This window comes from Pleuronectes platessa, chromosome 6 (assembly GCF_947347685.1).
Source record: "Pleuronectes platessa chromosome 6, fPlePla1.1, whole genome shotgun sequence".
Taxonomy (NCBI): Eukaryota; Metazoa; Chordata; class Actinopteri; order Pleuronectiformes; family Pleuronectidae; genus Pleuronectes; species Pleuronectes platessa.
Genome location: NC_070631.1, coordinates 4,212,065 through 4,229,990, shown reverse-complemented (window position 1 = coordinate 4,229,990; position 17,926 = coordinate 4,212,065). Strand labels below are relative to the sequence as shown.

The window sequence follows — 17,926 nt, the reverse complement described above, 5'->3', positions numbered from 1 at the left end:
AGATCATTTTCTGTAGTGAACCTCCTGGCCAGTGCGGGGCAGTATCGCACCACAGCGCCGTGGAGCTGACAGCTGATGTGGACAGAAGAAAGGAACAGTTTGTCCCACTGCCGGTGTTCGGTGTCTCGGCGGAAGGTCGCAGGACAGCTGGAGACACATTTCAGCCCGAACTGATCCCAAACCCGCTTAAACCACCCAGTGCTTCTCTAGACTCTACGTCTGGACACATGTGAGGGATGTGAGTGTCGCACAAAGCGCAGAGCAACGCGGCTGTGCGTCGCGTTTGTTTAGCGAGCTAACGTTGAGCTAGCTTAGTGTGCGCTAACGCTAGCGGACGGAGGCGTAGCTCGGGCGAACTGGTTTGTTTCTTGAAGCTGCGCAGACGCTACGTGTCGCTTGTTGTTTTGTCCCATACTCGGACTAAAGACCTCAACTCCCACCGGCCCCTGGTCTCGGATCGGACTCCCCGGGTCTCGGATCGGACGCCCCGAGCTCAGCCTCTCACTCTCACCCAGGATCTGCCCTCCTCGACCGGCGGAGGCTGCTTCCATGGCAGCCACGGCCGCTGCCCGGCGGCTGCCCATGGGTGTGCGGACGTTCAGTGACTTTCTCCAGATCGTCACGGTGGGATCGCCCCGCTCCTGTCGCGCAGCGGCGCCCAGAGGATGCCTGCGACAGAACATCAGGTGAGAGACGCGGTTTGTTGTCATGTGGAGACCCACACCGGCTCACGTGGACAGGATGGGATGGAGTCGTGTGGGAATCGCAGGTTTAATCCTGGGGTACCTGCCATATATCTTAAGTACCTTTTTAAAATCCTTCAAATGCTGCATCAACCAGTGTTGTTGAGACAATGCTGGTTAATTGAGGCTCACTGACAAAACACAGGGTATACAAACACACAAAAAGAAACTGTGATCCTCAGTTAACAAGAAGAGGTTTGGGTATAAGAGAGTCAGGTGTGCAGCAGGGGTGGATTTAGGATTTGTCTTAACATAGGGCTATCCAGGGGCCACATTTTACACACAGTGGAATAATTATATGTCCATAATCCATGCACATATCCTGATTCAGTAAGATTCACTTCCAAGACAAGCAATCTTTTATTTGTATAGCCCATATTCACAAATCACAATTTGTCTCATAGCTCTTAACAAGGTGCCACATCCTCTGTTCTTCACCCTGCACCAGAGTAAGGACCCCCCCCCCCCCCCCCCCCCCCCACAAAAAATGTAGAAACCTCAGAGAGAGATGTGTGAGGGATCCTCTCCCATGACGGACAGAAGTGTAACTGAGACCAGCGACAAAATAACACACATTTACAACATGGATTCCTTGTTTAGCTTTGAGCAAAAACCACACAACACTGAATACAGCTTAGTAGACAAAAGTATTCGACTGACAGACTTATTGTGATAAAGGTTGTAATTGCACAACTACCCTGTAACAAAGTGATATTGATTTATGGCTGTATTACCAATCCATGTCTCAAAGTCTCAGCCAGTAGTCGACAAACATTGGTCCGGATTCCACAGGTAACTTGTGTAACTGTTATGTGGTGAAACAAGTGTGAGTTGATGTTACAATACATGTGTGTGTTTCTATTCACATAAGAGGACCTGCCCCACTGGGAAAACACCAGTACACTCTCCACACAGAGAACTTCCGTCCTGCTCCAGCACTTTATCCCTGCACTCATTGACTCCAGTAGCTGGGAACTGGGATGTGGTGGATGTTTTTTGTTGTTGTTGTTGCACTGTGGTTGTGTTTGGTTGCTCTCTTTCCAGAATGTGGCTTATAGGACATGTTTGTTTTACTTTTTCAGACACCTGTCGTCATGCGGCATTTTGATGACCAGAACTCCCAGAGCACTTTGCCTTCAAGAGTGGGACACGATGACAGCCGTTCCCCAAAGTAGAAACTTCATCAGCTTCACCAACAAAAGGAAGGAGTACTCCGAGCGTAGGATAATTGGGTAATTCATCTACTTTGATATTAATAACTTATACCTTTTGTCATATTGTTTTGTTGAAGACCTTAACATTGGAATACTTTCTCTTTTAGGTTTTCTATGCAGGAAATGTACGACGTAGTGGCTAATGTTGACGAGTACAAGCTCTTTGTGCCCTGGTGCAAGAAGTCCCAGACCATCATGAAAAGAGCCGGCCACTGCAAAGCTCAGCTTGAAGTGGGATTCCCACCCATGGTGGAGAGATACACATCTATGATCACTTGTGTCCGACCTCATCTAGTCAAAGTAAGTGTGAGCAGCTACTGTGAGTCCTTCAGTCCTGTGAAGACAATACACGTCTGATTTTAAGTATGGAAATCGTTTTTGAGATTTGTGGAATACAAAATAAATGTCAGTAGCTACCTGGATGCAAAGTGTATGGAGACCCCAATGTTGTTGTTGTTGTTGTTGTTGCGTTTCTGCTCACAGAGTTTTTCTTTGGGTTGATTTCAGGCAGTGTGCACAGATGGAAAGCTCTTCAATCACCTGGAGACAATATGGCGCTTCAGTCCTGGCATTCCTGGTTACCCTCGCACCTGCACCGTAGACTTTTCTGTAAGAAGCTTTATTATCACTTTATCGAGCCCTCCGATGCATTTTACTGTAATGACCTTGATTAAAGCCATAGTTTGACATTTTGGGAGAATTTATGCACTTGATTGATACAACTGTTGTGTGAAAGAATTAAGAAACTGCAAACGCTTGGCATAAAGACATCCTAGACTAGCGTGTTCCCACTGTTTTCACTCTTTATGTTATGCTAAGCTAGCTGTGTGAGGTTGTATTGTTATATGTATAACACAGACATGAATTTGATAAAGATCTTCTCATGTAAACTTTGATAAGAAAGCTAAACAGCCTTTATAAAGTGAAGTCCAAAACCTTTTTAGACGATTGGACCCCACTGAATGTTTTGAGCAAATCAAATCAACCCTCTTGAGGTATTGATTATGCATTTTGTGTCTTCCCCAGATATCCTTCGAGTTCCGCTCACTGCTGCACTCCCAGTTAGCCACCATGTTCTTCGATGAGGTCGTAAAGCAAAATGTCACCGCGTTCGAGCGGCGCGCCTGCAAGCTGTACGGCCCAGAGACTCGAATCCCGCGGGAGTTGATGTTTCACGAGGTGCATCAGACGTGATCTCCCCAGCTCAGCGTGTTTCCATCCGGCCTTAAACGACACCAACCTTTATTCCCTCTGTCCCCACCAACCTGCATGATGCTGCATAGTCACCTCACCCTCGAGCTCCAGGTCCCTGCCGCTGCCTCGACATCTCAGCGGCTCCCGGAGACTATAGACATCCCACTGTTGTAAGCATTATGTTGGAATATTACACATTCTTGTTATTGCAGCCTCTCAACAGATTCTCGCTCATTTCCATCCTCCTCGTCCACGTGCTGTCTACCTCCACTGAAAGGTTCCTTGTTTAGCAGAGGGAGCCCACATCGCTCTCGCTCCACGGCAGATACATACTGTGTTTATGTAAACAAAGCAGTCGGTCATTGCAGCGTCACGTTAGCAATGGAAGAAAGGCAACGTTTGTTTTAGAAGAAACAGTGACACTGAACAAAACACCATTTAATTTATATTTTTCATTGTATGTTCGGAGGTTTGATTTGATCCAGACTTCAGCTCGACTCTTACAGTTCACTGTGACCTCACGGACACTTGTCACGATGACACTTTAATGCAAAACGTGTCCAATACTTTAACTTCAGCACTTTAATCAGCTGATTACACTGTCAATAGAGAAACACATTCTTTGCCTTTGCCGCTTGTTTTTAATTCAAATGGGGAGTTTTAAAATATCGTGACATATAGTAGTGAGTATAGTAGAGTAACTATTTCCTTTCAAAAAAATTAGTCCATCAGTGGCTAAATGCAAACTTGTATTATTTTATTGCGATTCAAAAGAAATGTTCAATGTTTGGGACGTTCAGAGTCGGGACTGTTTGTTGTGACGAAATCAACGAAGGGAAACCAGGAAAGTTCTCTTCATCATTTGGCTGTGGCCTCATTTAACTTTAGCTTTAACTTTGCCTGTTGTGCTGTGATGCTTGTTTTTTTTGTGGGACATTGAGATTTGGTCTGCCAATTTTAATAAAGCCTTTATTTTACAGCCTGGCACTAGTAGTGAGTGTTAGGTAACAAGTGGTGGAGGCAGTTAAAGTTTGCACAAACAAGCGCACCTGAATAATTCCACTGAGAAGCTGGAAAGAACTGAAATACTGTAAATGGGATTACAACAAGAACAACTTTATATTTGATAAATACCTGTATATAGTGTGGGTTTGCAAGTTGAACTCATACATAATAAAAATAAAAAAAATAAAGGAGGATTTATTGATAGTAATCTGGTATTATAATAATCCCACTGCAGTGAAAACAAACCATTTGTACGAGACTTTTTGTAAAAGTTTCCCTTCTCTGCTTTCTGTGTTTTGTGGTCCATCTCCTGAAGGTCATCAGGAGGACGTTACTCCTGCTGTGTACATTGTTAGAATAAAATAATCCACTGGTGGGCTGTAGAATAAAACATTATCATTTGCCATCATCTGTGGGTTTAATGCTTATTTTTAAAAGGCTTTTTATTTATATTTATTCTGATGCATGGATGTAACTAAGAGGGAACTATTAGACATGTGTTTAGTGTGTCAAGGTCACAATTTCATTTTGTTGGGATTTAAGTTTCATATTGAAGTAGCCCCGTTGCTTTATTCCCCCATAAAGGGCTCTGAAGTTAAACTGATTGTATTTGCCATATTTCAGAGGTGACCGCTACGTGCTGGTTGCCAAAGGTCAATGGAGGAAGTCATCTGTTGTGTGACCTTCTTCGTAATAGACGAGTCACTTTGTCCACATGCTACAAGTCTTATTCTCCCAACAGAGCTGAACTGGGGTTCGGTGTTCTCACATCTCGGTTTTGGCTTCGAACTTGATCTGCTTTCATTTTCTCTGTGATTTAGAAATGAAGATATTTAATCATCAGTGCATGAAGAGTGTTAAATCCAAGTGGGCCTGTGAATCACTGTTACGTTAAAAAAAAGAAAAGAAAGTTGTACTTATTAAAGAGACATTTAAATGCTGTTTTGGGGTGTTATATTTTAAAGCAATAAAGTCTATTTTATATAATATTGACATGTTTGCTATGCAGTGATCAGGCTTCATTCATCTGCACCTAAAGTCTCTGTGTGTTAATATGGCTGCACACAGAGTGGATTTCATGCCAGGTCTTGATCGTAGATGCCAATACTCTGAGTCAGAAACAAGGGAAATCTAAAAGGCACTGAGCACCGTGTAAACCTTCACCAAGACCCAACAGTCCCCTTCAATTGAAGCTGCTCCAATTTATACAAGTAATCCTGGATTCGCCCCCAAATTTAATGGGTTCTTCTCTGATCCCATCGGTGTCCCTCCACCAATTTTTATGGAGCTCCATCCCTTTGCTTTTGTGTCATCTTGGTTACAAACACACTCGGACAGAGGTCAAAACATAACCTCCTTGGTGGATGTAAATAATTTAGGACAAACCTGAATTTCCTAGAGATTAAAGGTTTGAACATTTTGTAGCAAAGATTATATCGAACCAAATACTGTGGTTCTATTAAAAATGTGCTGGAAATGTTCCAAAATTGCAGATACACAAACTAAAGTCATTTCACCCAGTGTTATATTGACAATATCAATAGAACTTATAGTATTTTATTTATTTATCGAAGACTGACATCTTGTTACGTTGACCAGCGTTATCGTTTGTTTCACTCATGTGGGGACTGTGGATGTTTGCATTTGATGATGCTCACAGTAAATATGCTTAAGATTAAATGGAACAAATTAATCATGAGGCCGGTGATTGTTTCATCCCTTGTGTTTCCACATGAACTTGTCAAACTGCAGGTGAATGAATGAGCCTTGGTCTAATGGTGGCGGACTTGTATATAAACAGAGGTGTAGATCATCACTATCACAGACTGGGGAGTTCCTACGATAGAATATATTGTAAATGTATCTGAAAAACACTGTGGGTGTATTTTAAAGCATTATTTAAATAAAAAAGCAGGAAAACTCCTTTGTGTGTTTGCAGTTTTTTAAATAATGTGCATTTCGCTCTGCAGAGCGACTCCTCTGTGTCGGTGTTGTTCACCTGCAGCGACCTTTATCCCTGAGTCATGTTCTAATACATTTACATGAGGATCCTGTGCCACAGCAGCTTCTTAAGCAATCCCTGGTCTTGTTGCTACAAAGTGCACTTAGGCAGAAGGAGGGTGGACACCGCTCTCCCAAAGGTAGCTGACTGGAAAGAAACCAGAGTGGGGTGGTGGTATTTGGGCCAGTTATTAATAACAGCACATAGGAGAGGTGGTTATTCAGACCATCTTCCTCCTTGATCCTGTCAATCGCATTTATTACGTCCAAGCACAAGTCACCAGAATAATCTGACCGCAGTGAAGGATAAGAACTGAAGAAGCACAAATTCAAGTTAAGGTCCTGCAGCATTTGTCCAGAGAGGAACTGACAGCTTCTCTCTGGGTGGAGCTTTTAAAATCTTGTTTCTAAAATGCAGTCGTCCAAGGCTGCGTCTCAACAAAAGAACATGCGAGTATGAGCTCTGTCATAGAGCAGGACTGTATCTACCTCGGTCAAAGAGGTTATGTTTCCACCCCCGTCTCTTTGTTTTTAATCAGCATTACACAAAAACTACTGATACAGATGTCCACAAAACCTGGAAATCCTCCAGAGAGAACCCATTACATTTTCGAGTGGCTGGTTTTTTTCCGCTTCCTTTAACATTGTGAGACTTGCTGATTTCCCAGCAGATAAAATGCCAAACATATTTTGGGAGCTGATATCTTTGAGTTTGGGAAACCTGCTGCAGCTGGATTGGATTTAAGGTTGAAACGATCACCTCAGAGGATCAGACATTTTAAAAGTAAATTAAATATTTAGAATGTTTAGTCTGGCTTTCATGTCGTGTTGTGTATTTTACATATTCTATTGTTTTATAACATCTTAGTGTTTATTATATAGATTTAAATTTCTTTACGGTTGTCATCTCTGATGATTGCTCTGGTCTTTTTATCCAAATGAAATATTTAATACATTTTTAACATTGTGTATTTTGTCACCTGTAAAGGACTTTGACTTGCTTGACAGATAATTAAAGTTCAACTGATCAGGTTACAGATAAAAGCCAGAGTCTGAGATCCTCCGTCGACTGAATGGGACGTGACCCTGACTCTTCACTCTTCACCTCTGCTTTATCACTGAGGAAGACCTGAGTAATCTGATTACATCCTGTACAGTGAGAGCATATGAACCATTATCACAGAAAAGAGCACCTGTGTTCCTGTTCACATTCATGTAGACTGTGAACTTGCACAACAAACTTCAAATAAAAGCAGCTACATTAACATCAGCCGTTATTAGTTTAATCATTAACAGCTTTTCCTGCCGTGACCTGTCAGAACGTCCTCTGTGAAAACAACCTTCACTACATCACAGCCAATGAAAGAAAATCAGACCAAACAAGTGTTAATAAAAACCTTTATTTTTCATTTTTTTGTCAGGTTTTCCAATATTTGCTCTTCAAGCTTTTCTCTCCCATTGACCCGTCCAGCCCCATCCCCCACAGTGTTTCTCTTTCGTGAATCCATCTGCTGTGAATTCACCGTTATCATGTTCAACCTCTACATGCTCCTCTACGATCAAAATAACCTCATCTCTTGAACGACCCAACACACAGAAGAACACCACGACCAAACACTGAACACACCCGATGAAGCCGAGAGGATGGCGGCAGAGAGACTCACGCATCTGAACGAGCGATCGACTAACACGCGGCATGAGCAGTTTGAGGGGGAAGGAAATTAACAAGGATCCAAGAACTTTAAACTACAAAAAAAAGAAAATTGGAGTGCTGACAAACCCAGAGCTTAAGAGCAAGCTTGAAACACTGAAGTGGAAATTATTGAACTAAACAGCACCGGCTCGGCCCCCTGAGCTAGGCAAGAAATTATATGCATACAAGATAGCTGCAGTTTTCTTTTTGTTCGTTTGTTAAGTTTTCACAGTGACCCTGAAGGACACTGTGGATCAACTATGGTAATCTTTGTGGCTATAACAAGCACGTGATCGAGCTCATACATTCAAGCTATACATATACATATAACTATGTACACAAAGTATAAATAAAACCACAAAATGAGAACCCAAAGATTATAGTTTCATACATATTCAACACCCAAAAAACCTCTGAAGAGAGGGGTACAATCAACCAGGGAGGGGGGGGGTCTACGTCTAGAATAAGGAAATCCTATCAAGCAAGTGCTCATTTTGGAGTATTTGATGTTTAAAGCGCTCTCCTGTGGGGATTTAACAAACATACACTCAGACGAGACAGGACCTCAGTGTCCCCGGATCCCACTTTTCAGTCAAGCTTGCTCTTAAGGATTCACAACAGGCTGTCACTTACAACACCCTCTGCTCAGAACTTCATCATCATGATTACTGTACATTATTCTGGATTCTCTACCCGGGTCCATTTGCGCAGAGACCCGTTAAAACCACGAAAGCTTACCTACGAAAAAATGGACAAGACAGTTATTTTGATCATAGAGGGAAATACAGGTCATCATTAAAAAGAAAAAACCACTAGAGTTGGTGAGAGGAGACGTAAGATTGAAAGGGGCAGTAACTTTAAACTGATATTGGTGTTTTTGAAGGTTGGCTAGCTAGGGGGGGGTTGATAAGTCCATGGCCTAAGGTGGAAGGAGACGAGTTCTCTGGTTAGATGCAAGAGCGGTTTAGTTCTTTGAGAGACTATACACAAAAGTTTGAAGCTACCAACATTTTCGGAGTTTCTGTTTTGGTTGATTGAAAATGGCCCATCAGCCACTGTACCTCATCTCAAGGACCTGTCACCTAAAGAGGTCCTGGAGGACACGTGGCCCCTTCTTACATCCTGGTAAAGCGTGGCAAGGAGCCTGGAGGACCAACGCCATCCCTGGAGGCCAGTCACCGTCACCACGCTGGAGGTCGTTGACCACAAAGAAGGGATCCGAGAGGTTTTAATGAAATGGACTCCTCCATCCTTAGGCCATGAACTTATCAACCCGCCCAGCTCGTTAACTTTACTTGTGAGGACCTTTTTGTCTAAACTGGAGTGTTCATATACAGGAGTGAAGCGTGTTAATAGACCGGCTGGGATGGCATCTGGGAACATTGCATAGAAGGAAAAACTAAGTTGAGTCGTATTTAGGGGCGGGGGGGGGACAGATTATTCTTTGGGACGTCCTCTAAAACAAATCACTGCATTAGCCAGAAGCAACAAAAGGTTGAGTCGGGTATTTTAACTTTTGAACACATATAAACGAAGTGTAGTTCACTCCCACAATTCCCTTTGAATGCCACTGCCTATTCATAGTTCAGACCCACAAGGTGCTCAATGACAAATGCGTGGGCACTGCAAAGGGGAAAATCTTAGCAATGCTAGCAGACTTAGAATAGTACATAGTTTGAGCCGACTATGGGTTACATGTGACTGAAGCCTTCACCTTACGTGTTCCAAATATGGAGGCACGGTGGGGAAGACCTCTCAGGGGTTAACTAAATACACTCAAACACTAACTGTGAGACGAGTTAAAAGGCCCTTCTTTTGTGAAATGACATTAAAAGCGTACTGTCTCTTTGAATCCCATTGAATCCCTGGGGTTGGAAATGACAGGGGGTCAACTTATGTCTGCCTTTTTTTCGATATTTCCACCTCCTCCCACCCTTTACACTAACCCCCGGCTCCTTTCAGGTGGTTCTTCAGCCTGACTTGACTCCCACCAGTTTCATCAGACCATCCGTGCTCATGGACTTGGGGCGCTCCAAGGGGAAGCCCAGGGCTCTACTCCACACCAGCTGAGCCAACACGCCGAGGGCTCGGGACACTCCGAAGAGCACCGTGTAGTAATTCATCTCAGTCATTCCATAGTACTGTGGACAAGGGGGGGGGGGGGGGGGGGAGAGACCATGTCAGAATTTGTATTTGGAACAAGAACAGGACATTAACACGATTGAAAGGGATCCCTTGGGTCTCACCTGCAGCAGCACTCCACTGTGAGCATCCACGTTGGGCCAGGGGTTCTTGGCCTTACCCTGCTCCAGCAGCACATTGGGGACAATCTTGTAAAGCTGGGCGACCAGTTTGAACATGGGGTCGTTGGGCAGATGCTTCAGGGCAAATTCACGCTGGCAGGCGTAACGTGGGTCCGTCTTCCTCAGGACAGCATGACCATAGCCTGGCACCACCTACAGCCCAGAGAGAGGAGACGTTTTCCTAAACATGAGAACTGTGCCAACATCCAACTACTATTTTTATTGTATTTGTTATTATTGTGTTACGTGTGAAACAGACAGAATTCCCACGTACAGAGAATCTTGTAGAGAATGCTAACTGATGGATGTGGGGTTATAAAGTTCATCCAGTATTATATAATAATATTTGAGTGTAAATATGAATTTTAGGAATAACCACAGCTGGACGTGTAAGAGAAGTTTTTTTTTACCCTTCCAGATTTGAGTGTGTTCCAGATGTAATCCCTCATCTGCTCATCAGACACCTCTCCTCCCATCTCCTTCTGCAGAGCAGTCAGCCACACCAGCACCTCCTGTAAGATGAAGGCAATGCAAATTACATGACAGGAAATTAAATAAAATTATTCATTAATCGTAATCGAAGTAAATGTTTAAAAATAATAGTGATACTGATTGGAAGTCATATGGCACAGCTCTATTCTCAGTAACTCATGTCAGTGTGAAGGGGGGGCGAGCTCAGACAAAACCAGCAGCCGAGAGGATTTCAGTCAATTAGATTTACTAGTAGCAGCTGTGCCTTTCCAACAGTGGCATGGGAAAATGTCTTACAGGAATAAAAACACTTTGTCATCCTCTGATGTCAGGAAACAGAAACTGAGTTAAACTGGCTGTGGCGCTTAGCTCTGTACAAACCTGATTGGCCAGCCCGTGCAGAGGCCCAGCCAGACCATTCATGGCGGCGCTGAAGGACAGGTAGGGGTCAGACAGAGCACTGCCCACCAAGTGGCTGGTGTGGGCACTGACATTGCCTCCTTCATGATCACTGTAACATAAAAAAGAGAAAGAGAATAAGTTTCAGATTAACATTACGCCAGCATCCATTAAATTGCTTAACTTTTTCTTGCACACTGCACATTCTACATTCAACCTTTGATTTGAGTGTAACTAGAAACAGAGAATAACTCCACAGAAATAATTATAGACTCCAATAGAAAGTGGCACCTGTGGATGGTGAGGTAGAGTCTCATTAGCTCAGTGAACTGGGTGTCACTGTAGCCCAGCATGTTGGAGAAGTTGTGGGACCAGTCCAGGTTGGAGTCGATGGCTCCGATACTGCTGCCTTCGCGGTACAGGTTGCGATAGATCTTGGCAGCAATGCAGGGCAGCTTGGCGATCAAGTCCATGGAGTCTTCATAGACAAACTAAGAGGCAATGTAAAATTACCAAATTAAAACAGCAGTCCATTTGTTCATCAAGATATTTGACTCAGAAACAACAGATGAGTATTTCCAGCCCTGGTACAAAGCCTGTACGATTAAGAGGTCATGAAACAGATGTGAACTCACCTCCCAGTACTTGGTCTTGTGGACGCCCTCAGAGTAAGCCCGTGCAAAGCTGCTCTCGCTGTTCAGAGCTGTGATGGCAGCACTGAACTGAGACATGGGGTGCAGGTTTGTGGGGAAGTTGTCCAACATGGTGACGACGTGAGAGGGAAGTGCTGCTCTCTTCGCCCACTCTTTGGACACCCAGCTCACCTGGAGTAAAAGAATCACACAATATAAAAGTGAGAGACTTGAAAGACTTGATTTTCTGCTTTATAAAAAGGTGCCTTACAGTCACAAGCACATTTACTACAGTAGCTTTACTTTGAGAGCAAATATCGATCTGCAGAACTGTTGCAGATGATGGTCTTAAGTTATCCTCCTTCGCTGATTGACTAAATAACAAATGCATTAAAATATACGTCAGATCAAATTGGGTAAAGATGTGAAAGCTATTGATTCAGGGAAGTGTCGGTTAGAGAGATTAATGCTTATGAGCCTTACTTTCTTTACATCACTCTTCCAGGACATGACTGGCAGCAATGAAATTTTCATGATCACCACATAATGATTGACACTTTTCTTCAATGATTAAAATCCTTCCTCACAGCTGTGTGCGTATTCATAAGCCCATCTTCGCTGTGTGGAGAGCAATGTTTGTCTCTGCCAGTTTAAAATTCGTTATTTCAGAGAGCACAGCATCTTAACGAGGCACGGGATTGGCTGGTTTACTGCCCTCTTGATATCAGACCTGACAAATTGATTTATAAATTAGTTATCAACTACATTTGTAATTGATTAGTTGTTGCAGCCAAAGAGCCGGAGGCGATGCTGGGGCCGATCGGTTTGGCTCGATTTGTTTGGCAGTGCCCAGCGTGAATGATAGACACACAGCAGAATTAGCTTTGGCGCTGTGCTTGGCTCCCGGGGTGTTTGCCCAGGGCTTAGTGGTGCTGTGTCCGGGCCGTGCCTACTCTGGCACGGACAGTGGAGCCGCCCATGGCTCCATGGGTGTCTGCCCATCACCTGCTCTTAGGACGGTAATGAGCTCAATCCCACCATAGGCACCACATGTGGTATTGCAGTAAGCAAGTACCGTCACAGCCGTATGTGCAGCTAAACCCTGGTGGAGTTGAGATGTGTCTGAGATACCAGCACTGATAGGAGTGCCTGGTCCTCCCTCATTATGACTCATAAGTACAATGAACTTAGCAGCTTCAACACTTCTCTCACGCTCACCTGCTCCTCGGTGGGCACCTGCCCAGTGATCAACAGCCAGAAGAGGCCCTCGGGCAGTGGCTCCTCACCTCCTGGAGCTTTAGGCAGCAACTGCTGACACTCTGGAATGCTATAGCCCCGGAAACGGATGCCCTGTTTATCAATGGAGAGGTAACAAAAATCGTAATGTTAGCTGTGAAAAGTGAGTGTGGTCAAGCTGTCAACGTGAGCTCTAGTTCTACCAATGAATATGGAGGATTATCGCCCTCCGTGTGGCGGCCTGCTAATCAGATATATGAACAAAGCAGCTCTGCCACTGAAAGCTCTCAGCTTCAGAAAGAAAGCAATCAAGATGAGTGCCTATGACGTAGCCTGGTATCTAACAGCCAATTTAAACCAAAAGTTTAAATTATAGCCACTTTAAGATAGTCTATAAATCATGAAGTTTTCTACTTTGACTCTCAGCAGAATGAATAATACATCATAGCTGATAGTGATAAATATTTGCTGGGTAAGAAATTCAATATCAATACATCAGCTAATAGTGTTTTCTTTTAGCATTTGACAGACCTGCAACAACAATCTTGGTTTACATCTTCATGAAACTGTGACAGATATATATTTCACTGTTAAAAGACGACTCACTTGGAGACACTGTGACACTGTGTGCAACGAAATTACATCAACCAGACCAGCAATTTGAATCTGAAAACATTTATTGGCCTTGTTTTAATACCGACCTCATCAGGATCCAAAACAGAGGTCTCGTAAACCAGACCCTTCATCCCCCTCATACCTCCATAGACCTGTGGATGGAAAAATAGAAAAACAAAAGCACATACAGACGTCAAATACTGAAAACTGAGTTGATACAATCTGTGCAACATTGGATTTTTGACAGTTTGGCTGTTTTTCTACAGTATAATTATTTTTTAAACCAAGAGGACGGTTATCAAGCGCTGTCAAGTATTTTATTGGAACATAAAACGCATCTACAAAAATAAACACATTCCCATGAAAAGGACAGCTGATGTTTACATTTTAATGTTTGAAAGTGAAACAAGAAATCCGTCTAAGATCCTCGTGGCTGCCAGCCAGGGGTGAGAGGGGAAGTGACAGTTATACAGAGGAGGATGACGCAGTCTTGCAGTGGTGTGTGTGATTGTATGGCAACTGTACAAATCTGACAGAATGCAGTAGAGGATTTAGTGACACAGCTAAAATGTCTGTCGGCAGGAAGCAGTTTGTATTGTGATCTTTAAGGGAGTTGATCGGACACTGATCCCTGACAGTAACTAATTCCGGTGATTCCTAGACAGATTGGGTGGGTCTACAAAACCACAACTAGTATGAATCATGGCTGGTGGCCCACATGGCTTGTGGCTAACTGGTTTGTAGTTAGTGTGTCATTCTGATGAATCATCTATTCACTATTTTGTTCAGTGACTCCAAAGTTACTCACCATGTCAACAGTAACCTGTCCTATGTTGGTTTTGCCATGCTGTTGTTTGAAGTTCTTGATCCTGGTCTGTTCTTTGGGGATGAGATCTGCCAGAATATCCTTCAGATTCTGTAAAAAAAAACAAACACAATATCTAAATCAGTGATGCACCAAAACAAACATCTACGCTAACACTTTATTTTCCTTCACAAGTAAGCAGACAACCTTGGAGTGAACAGAGTGAACTTACTGTTGTTGATGCGCTGGCATTTCTGGCTGCCACAAGGAAGTTGGCATTCTGTGGATTAGAAAGAAATAATATTGTAACAATTGGCAACATGACAAAAGGGTTACAAAGTATTTCAAGACTGTAGCCGCATGTCTGAGATACCAAAGCTACTTATGTAAGGAACCAGACAACCTGGCAGTGGCTCTAAATATCTAGCTCCTGTGAATGACCTTTCGACCTCATTACCCTTGAAGATAAAAATAGATTTAAAAACTGATCACTCATATGTAGTTTCTAAATAGTGAGAAACAACTCTTCACATTATAATAACCTGCTCTTTGAAACAGTTTTACTTTGAGCACGAACCCAGGATTTCAATTAAGCCGTCATTCGTTTTACTGCCAAACACTTAATTACTGTGAGTGGCAAAAAAAATCTGGGGTGGGTGTTTTTATCCCTGTTGTAGTAGATGGCTGGTGACTCAGTTCCACAACCAGACTTACAAACACTACACTGAAATAAACATGGATGAGGCGATTGGGTAAATAACAACAAACAGGTGCAACAAGTCACTACTAGTGAGAATTCTTTGTGGACATTCCTCACCAGACGTATGAGGATTACCCTTTTAAAACTGAGGTCTTGTTAGCATGTTGGGTGAATCAGTTATACAGCACACTGTGTGCTATTCAAATTAAACCTGCCACACAACTAAAACACCGGTTTACAATGTCAATTTGTGGGCTGACTGCTCATGACAAATAAGGTTTTCCATAATTCGGATGCTGGCCCCAAAACCTAAAGCTGCAAAATAAACCTTTGCTTTGTAGAAGACAGATAAAAATACACTTTAACTTATAGGGCATCAGTCTAACTAATCACAACTTGTGACTTTTATGCTACTTGATGAAATATATGGTATACAGAAATGTTGTCGCCTTCCTGTTTCTAGTGCAAAGGAGTGTTCAAATTCAAGAAGCTCTAATCAGCATTAAACTTGTATTCACACGTTGGGATGTGAGTCATACAAAATGGGGGTAAGGTCAATAAAGTTGTATCTTTAAAAAATGTTTTTGATGAATGAGACAAGCCACAAGCAGCCTGACAACCAGAGACATTAGATGGTCAAAGAGGGATCATCAATCAACACCTATTTATACACAATTACTGATAACTCTTAAGCCGTATACTGTTGCTGAAATTTGGACACGACAATGGTATGTAATAGAGTTCAAAAGTAAGAAACACTGTTTAAGAAAATGTGAGAATAGTAAATGGTTTTTGTAGTGCAGTATCAGCAGTGAGAAGCTGAGCCTGCTGCTGCTCACAGGACTCCACTGACTGCTTATCAAAATCATCAATGGGTGGGGGAAGACAGGTGACAGCTGGCTCTGCTGTGGCTGGTAGTGGACGATAGGTCGACAAGGCGCACAGAAACAAAAGGTAGGCGCTTGCTTGCGTCGCGTCACACCCACACACACCCCCACACCCACACCCCCACACCCACACACACACGCTGAGAGTAGGATTATGTAACAGCTCGGGGTCTTATATATAGAGTGTCAGATTTCCCTCGTCACCAACCAACTCCCAACTTCTGGGAGAAAGGTTACTGTAACAACACTGCACAGAGCGGGTCACCCCCGCAGGCACTTTGTTTGAAAGAAACACATGAAAGGCTCCATTTACATGTTATCCAACAATCCACTAACTCAACAAAAGTGAACCAACAACTTAGCTGGAAGAACTACGGTTGAAAGCAAACTAATTTCAATCAATTTTGTATCAAGAACTTTGTTGAATCCACATTTCTTCTCCCTTTTTCCTCAACTTTAAAGAGTCAAGTATTGACGATATAACCTCTGTACACATTGAAAACTCCACCTTTCAACATATTAATTGCATAACTTTCAGTAATAGTTCAGTCACCTAACAGTTTATGGTCAAAGAAAGGATGCAAAGGACACAAAAACAGCTGACTAATACATGTCCTGAGCAAAGATTACAACTGATAAACAGGGCCGGGATGAGGGTGCCACGGGTTAAACGCATGTATCACTAATTGTAAGACTGATAACAGGGAGTCATTACTCCTTGGTTTGCACAGAGTTCAAGGAAGTACACCTCTTGGTCACAGATTACTTGTAATGGAGGAGGAAGATCTGATAATAGATACACAGGTGGCGGACCACACAGGGGTCAGTGTAAGTAGTCTGGCCGGGGAGGTCACTGGACGAGTCACAGGAAGGAGGCTTACTATGTTGCTGAATGGAAGATAATATATTATAATAACCCATCCTATTCAGTCGACTATTAAAACAACCCTCGTATTTATAATAACACATGGTGTGACCGGCCTGCAGAGCAGAAGCAGAAACGTTTCATTGCCAAGCAGGTTCACACATTCAAGAACTTTGCTGTGGTGCATTAATGCAAAAATATATAAATACTGTATTAAATCCCCCAAAATACAATGAGCACCAGGGGGGTGATTGTGCAATAAGTTACAAATATACAGATAAAGGATGTTCCAGGTTTAAGTCGTGAGAGTGGCTTGCACTTGAATCTCCAGTGTTTTATCTGCATTTTGAAACAAACTTTAAAAAGGAATAAGTTATAATAAGAACAGGACCTCATGGAATAGTTTGCCATTAGGTTAGTGTCTGAAATCCTAACGTGAAGGTCAACGCGGCTGGAGCCGAACCACCACGCTGGGGACGAGTTGGAGAAAACCCCGCAGTGGCTTGAAATCCAAGTAGATATATGTATAGATCTTTAAAACATATTTAAAATAATCATGTAAAGAGGTGGTTGCTGCTGGAGGAATCGCGTCCGGGCTGTGACGTCGCCAGGCCGGCGTGAAGAGCAACGGGACTTAAGCTAATGTTAGCTAACAAGACCCATTCAAAAGACAGCGGGACTCGAACATGTGAACATTGCTATGTATACAGAGAGTTAAAGTGAATTAAAACATAACGTAGTTGCCAGAGTTCGGTTTATTAACAGTTATTATTATTATCCTGCGCTCTTTGCCAACTGCATTTCACAATGTGGCTCGGACGCGGCTAAGCTAGCTTGACGCCAGCTAGCTCCCCTTTAGCCGCTTAGCTCCTCGTTAGCCGCTAGTTTCTCTGGGTAAAGTACTTGACGGGAGGAAAAAGTGGCGTCGCGCCGCCGGAGCCGGGTTCTTACCTTGGGGCTGAGGAGTTTGGGCGCCAGGCGGCTGAACGTCAGGAACGACATGTTTTCTGGTCTGAGTTACTTCCACGTCTCTTCAGCTGAGGACGCCGCTGCCAGTTGCACCGCGGAGCTACTTGAAGGTGCCCCTCCGGAAGGTTGAAGAGGGATTCAGGCCCGCACGCTGCCGACTCGGGGATTGGACGAGGCGGAGGATCGCTGTCGCA

The 17,926-nt window shown here is 43.3% G+C and overlaps 2 protein-coding genes across 2 annotated transcripts; one reads left to right on the top strand and one right to left on the bottom strand.

The window, feature by feature from the left end:
- The first annotated feature begins 549 nt into the window (after nt 1-549).
- coq10a (coenzyme Q10A) lies at nt 550-6,079 on the top strand. Its single transcript, XM_053425359.1, has 5 exons — nt 550-686; nt 1,826-1,975; nt 2,065-2,257; nt 2,465-2,566; nt 2,984-6,079. Exons 1-5 carry the CDS (start codon nt 550-552, stop codon nt 3,149-3,151), a joined length of 750 nt encoding a protein of 249 aa, XP_053281334.1. The 3' UTR covers nt 3,152-6,079.
- A 1,459-nt stretch (nt 6,080-7,538) lies between these two features.
- On the bottom strand, nt 7,539-17,888 carry cs (citrate synthase). Its single transcript, XM_053424775.1, has 11 exons — nt 17,715-17,888; nt 14,544-14,591; nt 14,315-14,422; nt 13,593-13,658; nt 12,874-13,005; nt 11,659-11,847; nt 11,315-11,514; nt 11,006-11,135; nt 10,564-10,665; nt 10,097-10,306; nt 7,539-9,991 (listed from the first exon to the last, which is right to left on the bottom strand). The coding sequence occupies exons 1-11, from the start codon at nt 17,763-17,765 to the stop codon at nt 9,821-9,823; spliced, it is 1,407 nt and encodes a 468-aa protein (XP_053280750.1). The 5' UTR covers nt 17,766-17,888; the 3' UTR covers nt 7,539-9,820.
- Nucleotides 17,889-17,926: the final 38 nt, after the last annotated feature.

Excerpts from the sequence above, each read along its gene's own strand:
- coq10a (XM_053425359.1), top strand. The coding sequence starts at position 550 with ATGGCAGCCACGGCCGCTGCCCGGCGGCTGCCCATGGGTGTGCGGACG. Across the intron at positions 687-1,825 it reads TGCCTGCGACAGAACATCAG|ACACCTGTCGTCATGCGGCA; the intron begins GTGAGAGACGCG and ends TTACTTTTTCAG. Across the intron at positions 2,258-2,464 it reads TCCGACCTCATCTAGTCAAA|GCAGTGTGCACAGATGGAAA; the intron begins GTAAGTGTGAGC and ends GGTTGATTTCAG.
- cs (XM_053424775.1), bottom strand. The coding sequence starts at position 17,765 with ATGTCGTTCCTGACGTTCAGCCGCCTGGCGCCCAAACTCCTCAGCCCC. Across the intron at positions 14,423-14,543 it reads ATGCCAGCGCATCAACAACA|AATCTGAAGGATATTCTGGC; the intron begins GTAAGTTCACTC and ends TTTTTTTTACAG. Across the intron at positions 11,848-12,873 it reads AGGTGCCCACCGAGGAGCAG|GTGAGCTGGGTGTCCAAAGA; the intron begins GTGAGCGTGAGA and ends CTTTTACTCCAG.